Source organism: Abramis brama (genome assembly GCF_963993115.1).
Source record: "Abramis brama genome assembly, chromosome: 2".
NCBI lineage: Eukaryota > Metazoa > Chordata > Actinopteri > Cypriniformes > Leuciscidae > Abramis > Abramis brama.
The window spans coordinates 60,018,839-60,039,381 of NC_139964.1; the positions used below are offsets into that span (position 1 = coordinate 60,018,839).

At 38.5% G+C, this 20,543-nt stretch overlaps 4 protein-coding genes across 12 annotated transcripts in view; 3 read left to right on the top strand and 1 right to left on the bottom strand.

Moving 5' to 3' along the window:
* elfn1b (extracellular leucine-rich repeat and fibronectin type III domain containing 1b) overlaps window positions 1-20,543 on the bottom strand; it is a 110,796-nt gene that overhangs the window by 31,136 nt on the left and 59,117 nt on the right. The window lies entirely within an intron of this gene.
* On the top strand, window positions 1,233-11,617 carry LOC311068518 (UDP-glucuronosyltransferase 2A2-like). 4 transcript variants are annotated; one of them, XM_084091012.1, is made up of 3 exons: window positions 1,293-1,366; window positions 4,782-4,843; window positions 8,088-11,617. In XM_084091012.1, the coding sequence occupies exon 3, from the start codon at window positions 8,093-8,095 to the stop codon at window positions 9,686-9,688; it is 1,596 nt and encodes a 531-aa protein (XP_083947138.1). In that variant the 5' UTR covers window positions 1,293-1,366; window positions 4,782-4,843; window positions 8,088-8,092; the 3' UTR covers window positions 9,689-11,617. The 4 variants fall into 4 exon arrangements, with proteins under 4 accessions (XP_083947137.1, XP_083947138.1, XP_083947140.1 ...); XM_084091014.1 differs by having other exon boundaries at window positions 1,295-1,366; window positions 4,785-4,843; XM_084091013.1 differs by lacking the exon at window positions 1,293-1,366 and adding an exon at window positions 4,089-4,152.
* The window catches only part of LOC311068542 (UDP-glucuronosyltransferase 2C1-like), a 32,793-nt gene continuing 13,532 nt past the window's right edge, over window positions 1,283-20,543 (top strand). The window contains exon 1 of one of the 3 annotated variants that reach the window (XM_084091047.1): window positions 1,283-1,366. The gene's annotated coding sequence lies outside the window, so the exon portion shown is untranslated. Of the gene's footprint in view, window positions 1,367-13,924; window positions 14,060-20,543 lie in introns of those variants that run through there. The other 2 variants (XM_084091045.1, XM_084091046.1) reach the window with 2 other exon arrangements.
* LOC311068500 (UDP-glucuronosyltransferase 2C1-like) lies at window positions 13,925-17,078 on the top strand. 3 transcript variants are annotated; one of them, XM_084090980.1, is made up of 2 exons: window positions 13,925-14,055; window positions 14,743-17,078. In XM_084090980.1, exon 2 carries the CDS (start codon window positions 14,751-14,753, stop codon window positions 16,344-16,346), a length of 1,596 nt encoding a protein of 531 aa, XP_083947106.1. In that variant the 5' UTR covers window positions 13,925-14,055; window positions 14,743-14,750; the 3' UTR covers window positions 16,347-17,078. The 3 variants fall into 3 exon arrangements, with proteins under 3 accessions (XP_083947106.1, XP_083947108.1, XP_083947107.1); XM_084090982.1 differs by having other exon boundaries at window positions 14,746-17,078; XM_084090981.1 differs by having other exon boundaries at window positions 13,929-14,059.

A 20,543-nucleotide genomic window follows, 5' to 3' on the forward strand; every position in this document is an offset into this window, starting at 1 on the left:
CACTTCAAAAATGAGTTTCTTAATCAGTATTTTTGACTTATTTTCCCTTTAAAATATACTTAAAACAAGATACAGTATGTAAATGAGAAACAAAACTGCATAAGATATTAAGAATTGTTTTCAGAAAATATATCTCGTATGAAATTTATTCATCTTACCCCACTCTCCGACTGCTTTCTTAAAGCATAAATTTCAATAAACTTGGTCAGATTTATGCTTAAAGCAAGAAAAACAATTGCAGGGAAGGTAATTTGCCTAAATCCAAGATATATTACATGAAAACAAGCCTTAATGTCTTATGAAATTTTCTCTTCTCAAGGAAATTAATCTTTTTTTCTTTTTTAAGGATGTTCAGATGTTGTTTACTGGAATACATAAATACTGATTAAGGAAATTATTCTATTTCTGATAATTATTCTAAATGATCAGAATTAGAAGAATTTTACATGCACTCACAACTTCCATAAGGCATTCATACTATTGCAGTCTGATTTAAATGACTCTTTTTATGGCGTATGGCAGTTCCATTAAGTTGTGTGAAACTGTGGCTGAAAAAAGTTTTCACCGTGTGTTTGAAAAATGCTTTGCGACTGATTTTTCTAATCATAAATAATGCAGCCTAATTATGCTTACTGAATTTGTATGTGAAAAGAGAGAAAGAAAAAAAAATACATTTTATGTTTGACCATCACTATAAGACCATGAGGTCACAAAAATGAAAATGGCATGACTTTACATTAAACATATATTTTTAAAAAAAAATCAAGATTACAGTATTAGCCTACAGGAATTAGTATCAGATACAACAGAGGTCTGAAACTTAAAACTCTGTCTGAGTTTTCAAGGCAACATACAGCAACTAACAAATTAAATGAGCTCCAAAGAGGCAAAAAAAAAGTAACAATAATTTTATATCTAAATGCATTTTCTCTCTTTCTGTATAGACACATAGATGTGTCAGGCTTTCATGAAACGATCTCATTCACTTTACAAGCATGCATGAATTGAGTTGAATAATGGAGCTGTTTAAACTTGTCATGTTTGTTCTTCAGATCAGACTTCAAGTGTAAAGTTTCATTCAAAACGCTGATATGCATGTAAATGCATGTAATAACTTCTGATCTGCAGACAAGTAGTGAATGGACTCACTACAGTCCTTTTATCAGACCCTTCCATAACCTTTTATGTAACCAGAACCATATCCTGTAAATCTGTCATATCACTCAAAAACAGGGGGAGGTGCCCCGGGCACTTCTTTAGTAAAAAGATAACATATTATGTTTCTGGCTGAAGGAAACAAACGTGTTTAAAAAGCTGCAGGACAGAGTTGTTTGGACGTTGTGGAAGTTTTCTTCTCGCGCCTCCGGTGAGTTCTCATGTTGATTTCAAATAGGCTACATAAGAGCAAGTGTTTAAAGTTTTGACTAAACATGGTAGGCTATGTGTGCTGGTCAGTGGTGGCATGTGAAATAAATAGGGTTTTTTTTGCATCGTCTGGAGTCGTGCAAGGTGTTAGTTATTTCAAATTGCGTTGCTTTGGTATTTAGTTCGTGAAAGCATCGATGGTTTTGAATGAATCTTTGAATTGAACGAATCGTTCTCGTGTATACTTTAATGCACTCGCTCGTATCTTTCGTTTGCCGCAGCCTCTCCTTTACAACCGCTTTCCTGTTTTGTTTCAAAATAATGACTTAACATGAACTAATGCATTCTGTACGACTGTGGTTAGATCTACTGAACGAACGTGGAACGTTTGGACAAAACTACTGAACGAACGTCACGTGAATCAGTCTCGTTCACATAAGCAAGGAAACGAAGGAAGAATTATGTGCAAAAGTAACTATAGCCTACTGTACAGTTGAATTCTCTGTTGTCGTTTGTGGGGAAAACACTAAACACACTTAATCTGAAGTCTCTTAACACTCTTTGATTCGATTGTTTTAAACTCACTCATAACACTCAAAAACACTTGCCGCTGTCGTGCCGAATTTTGACTCCTGCCAAATTATTACCCCCTAGTATTGGTAGGTTTAGGATTAGTTGTGGGGGTGGGGTTAGGATTAGGCAATCAGGTACTGACTTCAACGAGGGGGGTAATAATTTGGCAGGGGGTTGAAATTCGGCACAACACCGCCACCAACCCACCAACTGGCGTAACTGGCTCGTTTCCACTGAGCAGTACAGTACGGTACGGTACAGTACGGTACGGTTCGGGTCTGTTAACCATGATCTGGCTAGCGTTTCCACTGCCAACAGTACCCTTACTTGATAGGCGTGGTGTTTCGATCGACGTAATTTTCGCGCGAAGAAGAACATAGTAAACTACAATGGATGACATACAGCAGATCTTGTTCTTGCTCCTCGACATGTTTGTCACAAGAAGACAAGCGCCGACATTAGGCTTTTCTCAATATTAAGTACGCAAAGTTTGTACTTGCCATGTGCGACTCACTCCTACATGCAAATGGTACAGCGCGTTCTTAAAAGCGTCACTCAGCTCGCTCTGCTACTCCGGTTATCTCTGTTACTCTGTATGTACAAATTTAAGCAACAATAAAACGAAATATGTTATAAAACACTACTCTGCCTCTTTTCGTTTTCATTTAAATAAATTAAACATTATAGGGACACAAATGTGGTTCATGCGCAACGCATATTGATTATTCACTGCACGTTATACGTTATTCTATTTATAACAAAACGATTTAAAACACAACCCTAACGTTACCTCTTTTCGTTTAAATAATAAAAAAAATTACACATTACAGGCAATATATGCATTTGTACAAATGTTGCAATAAACATCAGTGATAATCTTGTAAAAAGAAAATGACAAGAAACCATATTTCTTTTTGTAAAATTTCAGTTTTATCAATAATAGCCAATATAAAAGTTTAAGTAAAAGGTACAAGAAGCTATACAATAAGAAATAAAGCAAACAATTCAGTCAAATGTCCAAATGCTGCGCTAGTCTAACATTACAACAGTAAAGTTAAATACAAATAGCCTATAATATGAAACTAAACTTAGCCCTCAGTCAAAACGATTGACAGGGAACGCATTATATATTCACGAGACCAAAGATCGCCCGTTAGGTCTGCACAAGACGAATTATATCTCATGTTTAACCACTACCGTCGGAGTCATCGGCGAACGTCAGAAGAACTAACTTAGCCGAGGAAAGGCTCATCCAGCCGGGAAACATGAGCGCCGAGCGCCCGCTGATCGCATGGATCTCACAACCGGGGAAAAACAAATCATCTTTATAAATAAACCACAGATTAGAGCTTTAAACAACTACATTCTCGCCTGAAAAACTCTTAAAATTACATTTCGTGACACAGTAACAGTATATTATATTAAACTGTATATAAAAAAATGGCGCTTCTTATGTTGTCATTCCCCTCGTAGCACGCGCAAGTGACGATTCTCTGTCAACCAATCAACGTCCTGCAGTGAGTCTAGCTCCACCTTTTAGTACCGTACCACTGTGCTAGGTACCCCAACGGAAGGGTACCCAAAAAGTGGTACGGTACGGTTCGGCTTTTTGGTACCATTCTCAACTTTTGGCAGTGGAAACGCAAATAAAAGGGTACCGACCCGTACCGTACCGTACCGTACCGCTCGGTGGAAACGCGCCATAAGTAACCAACACGAATCGGGCTGATTTATTTAAGTGAACAAAACAGAATTAAACTTTTTAGCGAAAATCAAGAGATATTGTATTCACTGGAATTGATCAAAATCCCCCCCAGTGCGCTGTTCAAAATATCTAGCTAGCCTAGCTGTAACAGATATGTAGGCTAATGTTGCAAACCTTTTAATACCACATTTAAACTGTAAAACGGAAGAAGTGACAGTGTTCTTAGAATAGGGAAGAGGTGACAGTGTTCTTTTTATAGTGTTTACAAAAAATTTGATGATTGGAAAATGGTTGTTTCCAGAGGCATCTAGTAGGCTACTTTTCAGAAACAAGCAAGCACAGATGATTGCTATGCTATCAATGGCAAAAAAGTGTACTTTATTAATTTGTTGCCTATAATGTTATTATTTAGTTGTCTATAATGTTCCTCCAAAGCAGCTGCCCAACTATCAAGTCTACTACTCAACTTGACCAAGCTGTATATTTGCACAGTTTTAAACATGCTTAAGGTAAAAGACAAAATTATAAACTAAAGATCTGCTAAAGACATGCTTTAACTCCCTTGGCTGTTTGCTCCTATTGGGCACACTGAATACATCAAAAAGTACTTTGAAATATAACTCCATATCTCTAGTTAAATACCCTTTGGCCTTTTGAAAACATGAACTTTCACTCACACACTGCAGTATGCATGTACATCAGTACTGTCGTGGGAGTGAACAAAAGGACTTGTGACTTATGTTACAACTTAACCATGATTTAGCATGTCACGTTTTCATGGGTCTATTTTCTGAGAGAAAATATTTGAGAGCTCATAATAAAACTGGGCAGACTTCCAGTCAAGGTTTAAAAAAAAAAAATCTTACGGAAAATCTTCCAGGCCAAAGTGTCATCTGCCATGATGGGATACCAATCCTTTACTCTCATCATCAAAAGTAAAATAAAAAATAGGGAATTTAACTCATCATCAAAAGTAAAAATAAAATAAAAGGGAATTTATTGCATTTTATTGCAGTTAGTTTAAGCTGGGATATAGGCTACTTTCTGCTTGGGTATTATTTTCATATTATAGTGAAAAGGTATTTGATTTTGTAATGCTATTTATTTATTCATTCATTTATTTATTACATGTATTCAGTAGAACAGAGCAACAGGAGAGCGTGGCACTAGCAACACCAAGGTCATGGGTTCAATTCCCAGGTAATGCATGAACTGATAAATATATATACCTTTAATACAAGTCACTTTGAATAAAAGCTTCTGCCAAATATACAAATGTAAATGTTAAGTAGAAATACTTTAATTTGATAGAACTGCGGCAGAGATGAAGATGAAGGAGTTCTGAGTCTGATACTGTCCCACAGTTGTAAAGTTAAATGGTAGCTCATTAACTAGACATCTGCATGGAAATGCTCTTTTCACCTTTAAAGACTGAATGACCCTTCACTCACATATGTGTCTTGTCATGCACATTGAGGCTGAAGGAGAGTAAGCTGTGCTTGTACTTCTTTGACTTACCTTACACTCAACAAAGTGGTTCTGGTAATGATTTTGTAGTCTACATTTTCATGGGTAAGAACATGTTTCTTGGTATGGAACAGCATATGGATCAAAGGAGCAATAACTCCTAATGTTGACCAGACTTATTCGACTGTCAAATATGAAATAGTTAAGTCTTTCTTTAAATTGTTTGTGGGTCAATGACGTGACGCCTTCAGGCAAAAACGGGTTTAAATGCATAAAAAGATACTGCATATTTGAAGTACCTCTCCCATGTATGTACTCACTTTAACTCATCAAAAACCTTTACTTATTTGTTATTTTTTTTTTGTTATTTAAAGTGTCAAAACATCATGTGGTGCGACCGTCCGGCCATAACTTCTGTTTTGAAAACGTCTTTGAAATTACTCTGAATTTATTCAAATTTATTTTCTGCACTATTTGGCATGATTTCCAAAATGTTTTGTAATCCTTTAAAAAAAATTCAAAGCATTTGTATTTATATTTCTATCATAATATACAAACAAACTTTGTCCGATGATGTCCATTTTATGAAATATCATGTGGTGTGACCATCAAGGAACTACCATTTTGGGACTTTTATGTTGAAAACTATTCAAACACAGGACGTTACATCATATACCAATTTACCAAGGACCCATGGAAGCAGCAAGCAGGTTTGTAATTCTCTCAAATTGGAAAAAAAAATAAACCTCTGTAATGGTTGGTATGTAGTTGCCACATTTGGATGTCATGTGGTATGACCTCAAAAAAAAAAAAAATATTAAAGTTATTTCTACAAATATATATTTGTATTATAAATTTCATAGTGACCTTTTTTGGGAAGCTAGCTTGTTTTGTTTAGGTGGCCAATTCTGTGCCTGTAAATTTTGAATGAATTTGAAAATATCATGTGGTGCATTTTATAGCGTTTTATAGATTGGCAGTTTTATGCTTTTATATTCAATTGACAGTTTATATACAAAAAATACTTTAATTTAGTATCATTTGGAATAGATTTTTATGCAATTTGGGATATTTTCTTTATATATTTCAAGTTTGTTTACTCTTTGTACAATATGAGAAAAATGCAACAACAAAAAATTAGAGCATGCAATTTCAGTTTAGTAATTATGCATTTATTAGTAGTGTATTTATTATTGCCTATTTATTTATTTAAAACTATTTGAATCTATTTTACCAGATGCCACTGCCAAGCAAAAAAATTCTGACCCTGCAGCAAGAGCAGAGTACCTTGATAGGAGAAGAGTGAAATAATATTACAGTATAAAATATCTGTTTTCTATGTGAACATATAGTAAACTGTAATTTATTCCTGTGATCAAAGCTAAATTTAATCTTCAGCATCTTTAATCCAGTCTTCAGTGTCACATGATCCTTCAGAAATCATTCTAATATGTAACCCTGGACCACAAAACCAGTCACATGGGTCAATTTTTTTAAATTGAGATTTATACATCATATGAAAGCTGAAAAAATAAGCTTTCCATTGATGTATGGTTTGTTAAGATAGAACAATATTTGGCCGATACAACTGAAATTCTGGAATCTGAGGGTGCAAAAAAATCGAAACATTGAGAAAATCGCCTTTAAAGTTGCGATATTGCTATATTCACTCATCAAAAATAAATATTTTATATATTTATGGTAGGACATGTACAAAATATGAAACATGATCTTTATTTAATATACTAATGATTTTTGGAATAAAAGAAAAATCGATAATTTTGACCCATACAATGTATTTGTTGGCTATTGCCACAAATATATCCTGTGCGACTTGTGACTGTTTTTGTGATCCAGGGTCACTAATGATTTGCTGCTCAAATAACACTTCTGATTATTATCAATGTTCATATTTTTGTGGAAACTGTGATACATTTTATATGTCAGGATTATTTGATGAATAGAAAGTTCAAAAGAACAGCATTTATTTGAAATAGAATCTTTCGTAACATTATAGCCTAAATATCTTTACTGTCACTTTTTATCAACTGAATGTGTCCTTGATTAATAAAAGTATTAATTACTTAAAAAACTATTGACCCCAAATGTTACCTGTATACAATAATTTTATGAAATAATTTATATCTATAACATTATTATTTGTTAGAAAGAAATTCTCTCAAGTCAAGTTAAAAGAAATGGTGCACTTGTGTTTGTGATGTGATTTTTATTTAAAAAAAAAGTTTATGTTCAGGAAAATTCTGTGAAATTTGTATGAAATCTGGTTTAAATAAAAAAAAAATTGTATAAAATGTATTGTTCATTGATCTCTTTAAATATATTTTTAACTATGTAAGGTCTTCGTGTCATTTGGAGCGACCACTTATCATGTGGTGCGACCAATAAAAGCAATCACTGTATTAAATGTAAAATAAAATATCTTATTTCTGTGGCTGAAATACGAATCACTGATACAGTATGCTTTAGTAAATGATATTTTTAAAACATTTATATGTGATTTACAGGAAAAGTAAGTCTGTTAACTAGATTTAAGAAGGCAACTTAGAAATTATAGAACAAAAAACGAGATCATTATTTACAAAAACTCAAAAGAAATGCAAAACTTGGTTTCTAAACACTTTAATTACTAAGAACTTGTAAAAAAAATGTTTAAGCATGTTAAGGAAATTAATTAATTTTAAGATAAATCACGGTCGCACCACATGACATTTTTTAAGGCTACGGACAATTCATCTATATGAAAAAACACTAAAATCACTTAAATTACATTTTTTAAATGAATTTAGGTGTACACAACATCCTTAATGTTTGAACAATTGCAACAGGTATTATTTTTTTTTGTATTTTAAAATTGACCTGTCGAAAAATCCTTATACACCATTGACCCTTGTACAAATATAATGTGACATGCTCAAGTCTTTCAGTGGATCACTCTTGTTCCCTTGCTTTACCACAGGTGCCATGAACAAACAGATTTTTCAGTCATGTGGCCAAATCTGGATAGTCCTTCTACTGACGACTGTCCCAGTTGTTCAGAGCGGGAAGGTTCTTGTCTTTCCTGTGGATGGCAGTCACTGGGTCAACATGAACATCTTGATTGAAGCACTTCATGCCAAAGGTCACAATGTTACAGTCATTCGGACGTCAGACAGCTGGTACATCAAAGAATTCTCTCCTCACTACACATCAATCCCCATAAGTTCCCCTGGAGGATTTGATGAAGAATTCTTCGAGATGTTTGCATTCAGACTCATGAAAATTCAGAGGGAAGGTTCCACCTGGGCTCGTCTGAAGGTGGAAATAGAGATGTGGGCAAGTACTTTTGAGATGACGAAAATAGAAAGTGAGATGATAAACAGTATGATGGAAGACCAGAAGCTGATGCAGTCCTTTAGGGATGCCAAGTATGATTTGCTCCTTACAGATCCACTCTTGTTTGGAGGGGTCCTTTTGGGCCATTTCCTGAAACTGCCCATTATCTACAATGTCCGTTGGACAATGTATAGTGAAGGTCATTTTGCAATAGCTCCTTCTCCACTTTCTTATATTCCTTTTCCAATGGTGGAGTTATCAGACCGCATGAGCTTTTTTCAAAGAGTGAAGAATGTAGTGATGTACACTGTAGCTGAAGCACAAGGCGCTTTCCTGTTTGCGCCACATTATAATGCACTTTGTGAACAGTTCATTGGCCCAGGAGTGTCCTTCCTTACCTTAGTTCAGGGCGCCGATCTGTGGCTCCATAGAGTTGATTTTATTTTTGAATTCCCGCGTCCCACTATGCCAAACGTCGTCTATATGGGAGGTTTTCAGTGCAAACCATCAAAGCCTCTTCCACAAGATCTGGAGGACTTTGTGCAGAGCTCTGGGGAGCATGGTGTCATCATCATGTCTCTGGGCACTCTCATTGGTCAGCTTCCTGATGATGTGGCAGAGGCAGTTGCTGAAGCTTTTGCAGAACTTCCACAGAAGATCATCTGGAGGTACAAAGGAAAGAGACCATCTGCACTAGGGAACAACACCTTAATGATGGACTGGATGCCTCAGAATGATCTTCTGGGTCATCCTAAGACCAGAGCCTTCGTGGCACATGGAGGAACCAATGGAATCCAAGAAGCCATCTACCACGGGGTACCAATCATTGGATTTGGGCTGATTTTTGACCAGCCTGATAATCTTTCTAAAATGAGAGTAAAGGGTGTAGCCAAGAATGTAGACTTTGCCACAGTGGATAAGGACTCCTTCCTTAAAACTGTCAAAGAGGTCCTTTATGAGCCCTCTTATCGGGAGAACATGCAGAGGCTCTCAAGGCTTCACAAGGACGTCCCAGTGAAGCCTCTGGACAACGCCATCTTCTGGATTGAGTTTGTTATGAGGCACAAAGGTGCCGCTCACTTGCGCACAGACTCTTACAAAATGCCCTGGTACTCTTATCACTCTGTTGATGTCATTCTGTTCCTGCTTTCTGCTGTGTCACTCATAATCCTGACTATATATGTGGTTATCAGATATTTCTGCTGCAGAATATGCATGAGAAAAACAAAAAACAAAAGTGAATGACTTTACTTTTTTATTTTTACTCGGGTATTAAGCAACTACAGGCTAGACATTTCCTGCAATTAATGACCAAAACTTTCAATCATTATGATATTCATTTCAAATGGTGATCTATAGATGTTGATTTATTGGTTTGTGCACATGTTTTTGGTTGTGTTATTATTCTATATTTCATATATGAATTATTTCAGCTCTATCATGCTTTCTATTTCTATAAACTCATGTTTGATTTTATTATCATTTAAGTTTTCCTTTTCTTTTACTGTATGTTATTATTTCACCATCTCCATGCATTTGATTGTAATGTTGTTTGTTAGTGTTTCTGTTTAATATTTATGTGCTGAACAAATGAATTAAACTTTTGAATTGAAACATAAAATTTGGAAAATCATATATAATGTATATAAACAAAACTTTTAAAAACTGTACATAATCGTTTCTTAGTTACTAGTCAGACGTTTTAATGCCTTGCCTTCCATTTAGCAGGTGAGTAACAAGTAATACTGTGACCCCTGACTGTAGTGCTGACTTGGCCCATATCTGTTAAATGGCAACCTGAAGTTTAGGCTATAAGATATTGAAGTATATTATGATGTGTACAGGCAAACACCACTCACATTTTTATAATAAAATGCAAAAATCTAGTTTTTCTTCTACTGTTGCAAGAATGTTATACCAGGTGACATAACTGTTCCACATCATGCTTGTTATTTGCAACAACACTGCTAACTTTACTACAGCTACACCTACTGCCAGTGTTGGGGAGTAACTAGTTACATGTAACAGTGTTACATAATTTAATTAAAAAATAAATGTAACTGTAATCCATTACAGTTACTGGGAAAAAATGTGTCATTCAATTACAGTTACTTATGAAAATGTTAACGATAACAAAGGGGGTGACATCTGAATATTTTCTGTAAAAAGCTAGGATATGTTGAATAATTTTAATTTGTTGTTTTGCCTGTTTTGATGTGCACGATGCCTACTGCCATTTAAAGGCCATTTAGTAATGATGCTATTCTGATGCTTTTGATTGTCTCTCTTGTCTTGTCTCTCTTGTATTCAGTCTTTAAAGGTGAAAAGAGCATTTCCATGCAGAGGTCAAATCTCCTGTCTGAGATTTGCCATCATGGCGTGTGATAAAAATGCGTCCCAGTGCTGGAAATTTTAAAATCATTTCATCCAGAAATCTGTATTTAACCTCAGAACGATCTCAAAGTAAAAAGAGGCGCTAAAGTCTGATTTTGTGGTGGCTGTGCTTTAAAATTAAATTATTATAATTAATTTAAGTGATGACGTGATGATTTTGAAAATCTGACAGTAATCAGTGTTGAATACTACTGTAAAGATAACCCTGCCTTGTTTAAATGTTTGAAAATGATTAACAGTTGAAAACATTCATTAGAAATTTAGAAAAGTAATCAAATGTAATCAGTTACATTACTTTAATAAAGTAATTGAAATAGTTACACTACTTATTACATTTTAAATAGGGTAACTTGAAGTCTGTAACCTATTACATTTTCAAAGTAACCTTCCCAACACTGCTTACTGCATTTACAACACAAAACATACAGCATGATCAGCTTTATTCGTTTATCGAAAGAATGACTCTTATGAGCTGATTCTTTGTAGTGAATCAAAACATAAAGCACTGTATCCCGCTTTCTGAACAAATGACTGTTATGAGTCGGTTTAGTGAATCAAATGCTGAGTTCATAACCGGGTACTAGCAAACTCTTACTATTTTTACCATATCATTATATGGCAGGAATTCAGCAAAACACAGCGCAACAGTCGATTCTTCTTATGGCCTTATGATTCGATTCTTTTTAGTAAATCAATAACAAACATTGTGTGACTGACCAATTCCAAATGATTCTCGCACGAATGAATCCTTGGAGCCATTTCTTTTAAGTGAATCACACAGATACAGTTTGCAACTTAGACTACTGTGTTATGTTGTACTCAAGATGCATTAAGTTTAAATAGGTTACTGTATGTTCTTTGAATGACAGTATTAACTTAAAACCTGTGAGGTATGAATTTTGTCAGCATGTAGCTATTTTATAAAAAAAAGATCAATTGAAATAATTCACATTTTGTGATTTAGTTTGATAAAAAAAAATGTAAAATGTTTTTTTTTTTTTAATGTAATACTATATAGCAACAATTAAATGCATATTGCTGTGCATATTAGGTGTGCACAAAGTACTTCAAGCGAGCAGAGACTCCGGAGAGCGGTTGTATCAAGCACACACTTCTAGAATGTCCTCATTCTTAAGAAGCTTTGAGTAGTTCAGGTCATTTTGCTGAATCAGTTTGATTCAATTTCCTATGGGGCATTTTACATGTTCTTTTTTCTGTACTGAAAATAAAATTTTCTTTTTTTTTTGTTACAGTAAGTGCTGTTGTTTTCCATTAGGCTATATTTTCGATCTCTTGAATGTGCCAAAGACATTCTGGTGTTTCTTGTCAAATGCACTAAATGTAGTAGAAATTAAGTATTGGTCTTTTAAAGGTCCCGTATTATGCCCCTTTTCACAAGATGTAAAATAAGTCTCTGATGTCCCCAGAGTGTGTATGTGAAGTTTCAGCGCAAAATACCCAACAGATCATTTTTTACAGCATGTTTAAGTTGTCATTTTTGGGGGCTCAGAAAAACGCGCTGTTTTAGTGTGTGCCCTTTTATGCAAATAAGCTGCTGCTGGACGACCCGGGGGGCGGAGATTCATGCGCTCGCGCTCAGTCTCTCAGGACAATTTCATCTCACGGAATGATGATAATATAAGAAACTCTCAGTAATGGTGTTCATTTCGAGTCGGACAATAATGCCTACAGAGTCAGAGTGCTGTATAGAGATGAAACAGGTATAGTTTAGTAGTTTAATTACGGTTATTATAACGTATTTGTCATCTGCTTGTATGTATCCATTATTTATTAATAGCCTACAAGTCTGCTGTCTGAATGATGATCAAACATATACTGATGAGTTTAATAAAGTTTATTGTACATCACACAAAAGATGAAGCGTCAGTTTTACTTCAGAAAATCACCGTAAGAGCTGAGTAAACACAGTAAGTTATAAGAAGTGCGCAAGTATAAACGAATTTCAGTAGAGTTGAGGGAGCATTCCTGTGGGCAGAGGTTAGTCAAAAAACTGTTCTAGTGATGTCATTAAAGAAGGAAGTAGAGGGATGTAGTCCAAACGGGCCGTTCGATGTAGGCGACTTCTGTTAAATAAAATATCTTGCTTGGCATTGAACTTTGAGCTTTATAATTTTACAGATATTATTTATGCTCTAACAGCAACATTTCACACTAATTAAAGTTTGAAACATGGGATCAAGAAGAACGGGACCTTTAAGTATAGCTTCAGTGAACTTAGTCAGTACTAAGATAAAATTACAAGTACAATTTTAAATGGTAGCTTATTAACTAGGGCTGTGCAGGTAAATGCCCTTTGCCCTGTTAAAGACAGTTAAAAGACTGTATCAGCATGCACAATGAGACCAATACACAGTAAATGCTTGTAGTTTTGTTAGTTACGCTACATTCCAGGCCGATCTGCTACATATTCATAAGTAAGAATATATTTTTTTATAATGAACAGCATAGAGATCACAAGGAACAATAGTACTTAATATTACAAGTAGATATGTTTGCTGTTTCCACACCAATTAGAAAGAATGTTTGAGATTTTCATTTGACATTTGCCTTGCGAAAGCTGGGGGGTTTTTTTATGTTCATATGGGTGATTTTTTTTCTCCTTTATTACAGGTTTGAATGCCATAGTTAACAAACCAAGTAAGTATATGTTCTTGGTTACCAGAGCTAAATGTTGTGTCTTGTCAAAAAATTCAATATTGCTTTTTTTATTTTTTTTTATTCTATAAGACAATCACCTTAAGGCTGTAATACACTACATGATTTAAAACCTGAACAGATTTTTAAAACACTGCATCATATTTGCTAACTTTGTTAATGGTTACAAAAAATGGGCATCATACACTAAACAACACAGAGTATTATACACAGAAACTTTCAAAACGTTCTGAACACCAAGGCTTGTGTTTTCAATGAGAACGGCACATTTTTTATAACGCCGGCAGCGTGACGAGGCGCTGAGCGTCTATTTCACGCTGAGCGCTCGCCATTTTTTCTGGTCGTGGAGAGTTGAAGAATGTTCAACTTTGGGTGAAATGCAGGCTCATTATTGTCTCTTTTTACCCAGCCGTCCAAGCACAGTGAAGGAAGGGCGGGACAAATCCCACATCGACCAACCATCACATCCTCTTTGTATTACGGCAACAGACGACAACAAGAAGCACAACAACGGAACAAAATCATTGAAAACAAGAGCCAGAGCAAGTACTTTATATTCTATTGACATTTTTATATTAAGAAAACACTACTAGTGATACTAATACTAGCAACACTTTCGATATTCCGTATCAGCACATATAGCGTCTTAACTGAAAAAAGACACTGTGCCGAAGTGTTCTCAAGCGCCTGCAACAAGGCGTTTTCAGTGGAACGTTGGCATTTTCAGCTGGCTAAAACGCTTTGGTGGACACACAACCTAACAAACTCACGCAGAAACATGCAGCTTGTCATAACAAGACAATGTGTTCTAAAACCGGCTAAAAAACTTCAAACATGTTTGATGTCTTCCTACTAAATAGAATCATAGTCTGAAAAAAAAACGTAAATCTGTGCCCATCATATACTACACGATTTTTTTCAGAAATCTGTCAGCTCCAAAGGCCTAAAATCTGCAGACTAGCTCTGACTTTCGGTAACTAGCGTTGACGCGTCTAGACTACAAATAGTAGCAAAAAAATGCAAAAGTTGTGTAGTGGCTTGGCTCCTTTCAGTGCAGCTGCCCTGCCGCAAAGCTTGCTAGCATTTCACTTTACAATCTGTTAAAAAATTTCACATTTTCAGATGCAATGATGAATGAACAATTTACAGTTCACTAATATTACAACTTGATATATTCAACTGATTCCAAAAGTCTGTCAGAACATTATTGTTACTTTGTTGCTTTACAGCAGGTGCCATGAACAGACAGATTTTTCAGATATGTGGTCAAATCACATTAACCCTCCTGCTGACGACTGTCCCTGTTGTTCAGAGCGGGAAGGTTCTTGTCTTTCCTGTGGATGGCAGTCACTGGGTCAACATGAACATCTTGATTGAAGCACTTCATGCCAAAGGGCACAATGTTACAGTCATTCGGATGGAAGACAGCTGGTACATCAAAGAATTCTCTCCTTACTACACATCAATCACTCTGAATTCCCCTGGAGGATTTGGTGAAGAATTCTTTGAAGGATTTGCATTCAGACTTATGGAGATTCTGAGGAAGGGTTCCACATGGGCTCGTCTGAAGCTGGAGATAGAGATGTGGGAAAATATTTTAAAGATGCATAAAATAGAAAGTGAGTTTATAGTCAACATGTTTGAAGACCAGCAGCTGATGCAGTCTTTTAAAGATGCCAAATATGATTTGATTCTAACAGATCCCGTCAACTTTGGAGGTGTACTATTGGGTCATTATCTCAAACTGCCCATTGTCTACAATGTCCGTTGGACAGTTTACAGTGAGGCTCATTTTGCAATAGCTCCTTCACCGCTTTCTTATGTTCCTTTACCAATGCTGGAGTTATCAGACCGCATGAGTTTTTTGGAAAGAGTGAAGAATGCTTGGATGCACATCTTAACTGAAACACAAGTTGCTTTCATGATTGCTCCAACTTATAATCCACTTTGTGAACGCTTCATTGGTCCCGGAGTATCTTTCTTTTCTTTAATTCAAGGCGCTGATCTGTGGCTCCATAGAGTTGATTTTATTTTTGAATTCCCGCGTCCCACTATGCCAAACATCGTCTACATGGGAGGTTTTCAGTGCAAGCCATCAAAGCCTCTTCCACAAGATCTGGAGGACTTTGTGCAGAGCTCTGGGGAACATGGTGTCATCATCATGTCTCTGGGCACTCTCATTGGTCAGCTTCCTGATGATGTGGCAGAGGCAGTTGCTGAAGCTTTTGCAGAACTTCCACAGAAGATCATCTGGAGGTACAAAGGAAAGAGACCATCTGCACTAGGGAACAACACCTTAATGATGGACTGGTTGCCTCAGAATGATCTTCTGGGTCATCCTAAGACCAGAGCCTTTGTGGCACATGGTGGAACCAATGGAATTCAAGAAGCCATCTACCACGGGGTACCAATCATTGGATTTGGGCTGATTTTTGACCAGCCTGATAATCTTTCTAAAATGAGAGTAAAGGGTGTAGCCAAGAATGTAGACTTTTCCACAGTGGATAAGGACTCCTTCCTTAAAACTGTCAAAGAGGTCCTTTATGAGCCCTCTTATCGGGAGAACATGCAGAGGCTCTCAAGGCTTCACAAGGACGTCCCAGTGAAGCCTCTGGACAACGCCATCTTCTGGATTGAGTTTGTTATGAGGCACAAAGGTGTCGCTCACTTGCGCACAGACTCTTTCAAAATGCCCTGGTACTCTTATCACTCTGTTGATGTCATTCTGTTCCTGCTTTCTGCTGTGTCACTCATAATCCTGACTATATATGCGGTTATCAAGTATTTCTGCTGCAGAATATGCATGAGAAAAGCAAAAAACAAGCTTGAATGACTTAACTTTTTTATTTTTACTCAGATATTAAGCAACTTAAGGTCAGACATTTCCTGTATATTAACGACCAAAGCTTTCAATCATTATGATATTCATTTCAAATGGTGATCTATAGATGTTGATTTATTGGTTTGTGCACATGTTTTTAGTTGTGTTATTGTTTTAGAACCTATCCTATATTTCATATATGAATTATGTCAGCTCTATCATGCTTTCTATTTCTATAAACTCATGTGTGATTTTATTATCATTTAAGTTTTCCTTTTCTTTTACTGTATGTTATTATTTCACCATCTCTATGCATTTGATTGTAATGTTGTTTGTTAGTGTTTCTGTTTAATATTTATGTGCTGAACAAATTAATTAAACTTTTGAATTGAAACAGAAAATTTGGACAATCATATATAATGTATACAATAATTGTTTCTTAGGGTGCTTCTTTCACATCTGTAGTTTGGTTAATTTGTTCCTGACCAAGGGTATAGCATTTTTCAGCCGTTTTGGTTCCTTTTCACACCACACCGATTGCTCTGGTCTGAATCAGTTGACGAGTTGGTAAAACAAACCAAAATTCAGTTACCTGACAAAATCCACATCACTCCTCTTCTTCTTCTGGCGTTTTATGGCAGTTGGAAAAAAAACAACAGATGTGTTCCCGCCACCTACTGGGCTGGAGTATGGACCATTGATGGAATAGGAAGAACTAAATAAAAAAAATAAAAAAATAAAAAATGTGATTACCGTCTAAATCCTGTTAAACAGATATACCTTTCTTAAGTATCTCATGAATGCATTATGTTTTATGATGATTCAAGCCATTATTCAGCAGTGTTTTAAGTCTAAGATTTCCTATCTTAGACTTAAAACCCTTAAGCCCTTAAGAGAGCAGCCAGAAAAATGGAGTGCAACTGGAAGAAAACAAAACTAGAGGTATTTCGCATTTCATGGAAAGAGAGCTCGATTGCATACAGAGAGGCCTTAAAAGCTGCTAGATCTGCTTATTTTTCAACCCTATTAGAAGAAAATAAACAAAACCCTAGGTATTTATTTGAAACAGTGGCTAAACTAATGAAAAATAAAGCTTCAAGCCCAGAAGTTTCCAAGCAGCACAGCAGTAATGACTTTATGAACTTCTTCACTTATAAGATTGATAATATCAGGGAGAAAATTATAACTATGCAACCGTCTACTACAGTATCGCATCAGGCAGTGCATTGTAGTGTCCCTAAGGAAAAATTTGATTCATTCATTGCTATTCATTCATTGCTATACGTTTTAAGACGAAACTTTTAAGCTGGCTATGATTAAACCGCTTGTTAAAAAACAGCAACTTGATCATACAGAATTAGTCAATTACAGGCCAATCTCGAATCTACCTTTTCTGTCAAAGATACTAGAAAAGGTGGTATCCTCACAACTATGTTCCTTTTTAGAAAGAAATTATATCTGCGAGGATTTCCAGTCAGGATTTAGACCATACCATAGTACTGAGACAGCTCTCATTAGAGTTACAAATGATTTGCTCTCATCATCCGATCGTGGTTGTATCTCTCTATTAGTGTTACTCGATCTTAGTGCTGCATTTGATACTATTGACCACAACATTCTTTTCAATAGACTCGAAAATTATGTTGGCATTAGTGGAATTGCATTAACATGGTTTAAATCATACTTATCTGACCGTTATCAGTTTGTAGCAGTAAATGAAGAGATGTCTCATCGATCACAAGTTCATTATGGCGTTACCAGAAGGCTCAGTACTAGGACCTAGTACTAAGAGAGTACTTTTCACTCTGTACATGCTACCCTTGGGAGATATCATTAGGAAGCATGGAATTAGTTCCCTTTCAGTCGCTCACGTTCGGCGTAACGTCGACGTGACGACGTAATTGGGATCACTTCAGGGAGCCCTATCAACTTCGAGTGTCTACAGAACGAGCCAATGAACGTTGGCGTGCGTGAATCGCGTCACACGCCCCCGCCCCGCCGCGCGGGTATAAACAGGAAGCGGGCGCACGCACACATTGTCTTTCACTTCGGATAAGGAGCCGAGCTTTTGCGAGACTTCTGTCTACAAAGAAATCAGCCCTTGAAGACTTCAAAGAGATCTACTCTCTGCCTACAGTGTTGGTGTGACGGCGTGATCAGCGGTGGCCGCGAGCATTGCAGCTCACAACTGCTGTTTTCACAGCACTATTGTTCTGTGTCTGTGTGTGTGTGTGTCGGTACGGTGGGCGTTTCCTTGTGTGTTCATTCACACCGCGGCTACCCCTGGGTGCCTCAGCACTGAGAGAGTATTTTTTCTACCTTTTTTATTTTTACTAAAAGAGCAACACAAGCGTGACCCTGCGTCTTTTTCAAGATGTCATTCCGCTTGTGAGTTTCTGGATGCCGTCGTTCCCTGGCGCCAGCAGATGGCCACAGTAGTTGCCTCTCGTGTTTGGGCATTCAACACGCTGAGGCAGCTTTTGTGGATAGTTCATGTTCCCATTGCGGGAATATGACTATCTCAGTGCTTATATCGAGACTCGCTTACCTCAAGGGAGGTGCAGTCCCCTCGCCTATGCCCCGATCTAGTGTTTATTCTGCCCCGCAGAATAGACCTACTTCGGTGCATGACCAGGGTGATCTGAGGATTACCGTGAGGGCTTCCCCGTCGAGTCAACCTCCGCGGGCCCCTCACGCCTCACAAGCGCTGCTGCCATTGGAGTCCCTTAGCGAACGTCTTGGTCCTTCTCCGGAACGACCAACCGTTTCCTTTGGGGCTCCTCCTGACGACCAGATGTCAATCACAGCATTGGAGGGGGAGCTTCAGTCCTCTGGAGATGACGACTCGGCTGCGTTGCCCCCCTCGGGGCGTGTAGCGTTGTCCGAGACTGATCCAGAATGGGCGGCTATGCTTTCCCGGGCCGCCGAGAAGGTTGGGCTTGCGTGGAACCCTCCACCACGTCCCGAACCTTCTCGGTTGGACGATTGGTTTCTCGGGGCGGGCCGTGCTGGTTCTCAGTGCGCCGCCCCGGTACCTTTCTTTCCGGAGGTGCATGAGGAGCTTTCTAGGACGTGGAAGGCACCGTATAGTGCCCGGAGCCGTCCTAGTGGCTCCTCCCCCCTCGCCACCCTCGACGGCGGGGCAGCTAAGGGGTATGTGGATATTCCCCCCAGTGGAGCGGGCAGTCGCGATGCAACTGTGTCCGGCATCCGCTTCCTCTTGGCGGGGTAATCCACGCCTCCCGTCCAAGGCCTGTAAGTTTTCGGCCGGTCTAACGGCGAAGGCTTACAAGGCCTGTGGACAGGCTGCTTCCGCCATGGCGCTCTTGCAGGTCCACCAGGCCCAGGCGCTCATGGACATGAACGAGGGAGGTTCTGACCCAGAGCTCCTCCGGGAGCTCCGTGTGGCAACCGACCTCGCCCTCCGGGCGACGAAGGAAACCACACGTTCAGTCGGTCAGACGATGTCCACCTTGGTGGTCCAGGAGCGGCAACTTTGGCTCAACCTGGCGGATATGAGGGACACCGATAAATATCGGTTCCTGGATGCCCCTCTTTCCCAGGTTGGGTTGTTCGGCGACGCGGTCGAGAGCTTTGCCCAACAGTTCTCACCCGCACAGAAGCAGACGGAGGCCATCCGGCACATCCTGCCCCGGCGGACCGCTGCTGCTCCCACCCGTCCGCCGGCCGCAGACCCTCCGTCTACTCGTCGCCGAGGTCGGCCTTCTGCGGCGTCCTCCGCTCCCGCTAAGCCCCAGCAGCAGCAGCAACCATCCAGGCCTCAGCGTGGAGCAAACCGTAGGAAGCCGACCCCGCCCATCCAGGCCGCTGCCAAACCAGGAGGCAAGCGACGGTGCAAACGACCCTGAGACGGGCGGCCCAGAGGTGGATCAAGTTGCTCTTCAGGAGCAAGCTCTTCACGGGTCAGTGGTACCCACATTTTCAAAAAAAGAGCAATTTCTGAAACCTCTGGGCCCCAAGAGGGCGCGCTTGGCAGTCGACGACGCCGCCATGCCTTGTCACTCCCGAGCCCCTCTTTCATCGCCAGCGAGCAGCAGTGGCTGTGTTCCGGACGCTCTGACGCCTCCGCACACTCACTCTGCCCTTCGACGGAAGCAGGTATATGCTGCACCACACACTCAGACCCCACTTCGGGCCGCAGTGCCGTCCGAGTCGGGTTCCTGCATTCCGCCGCGCTGCCCAACCCCG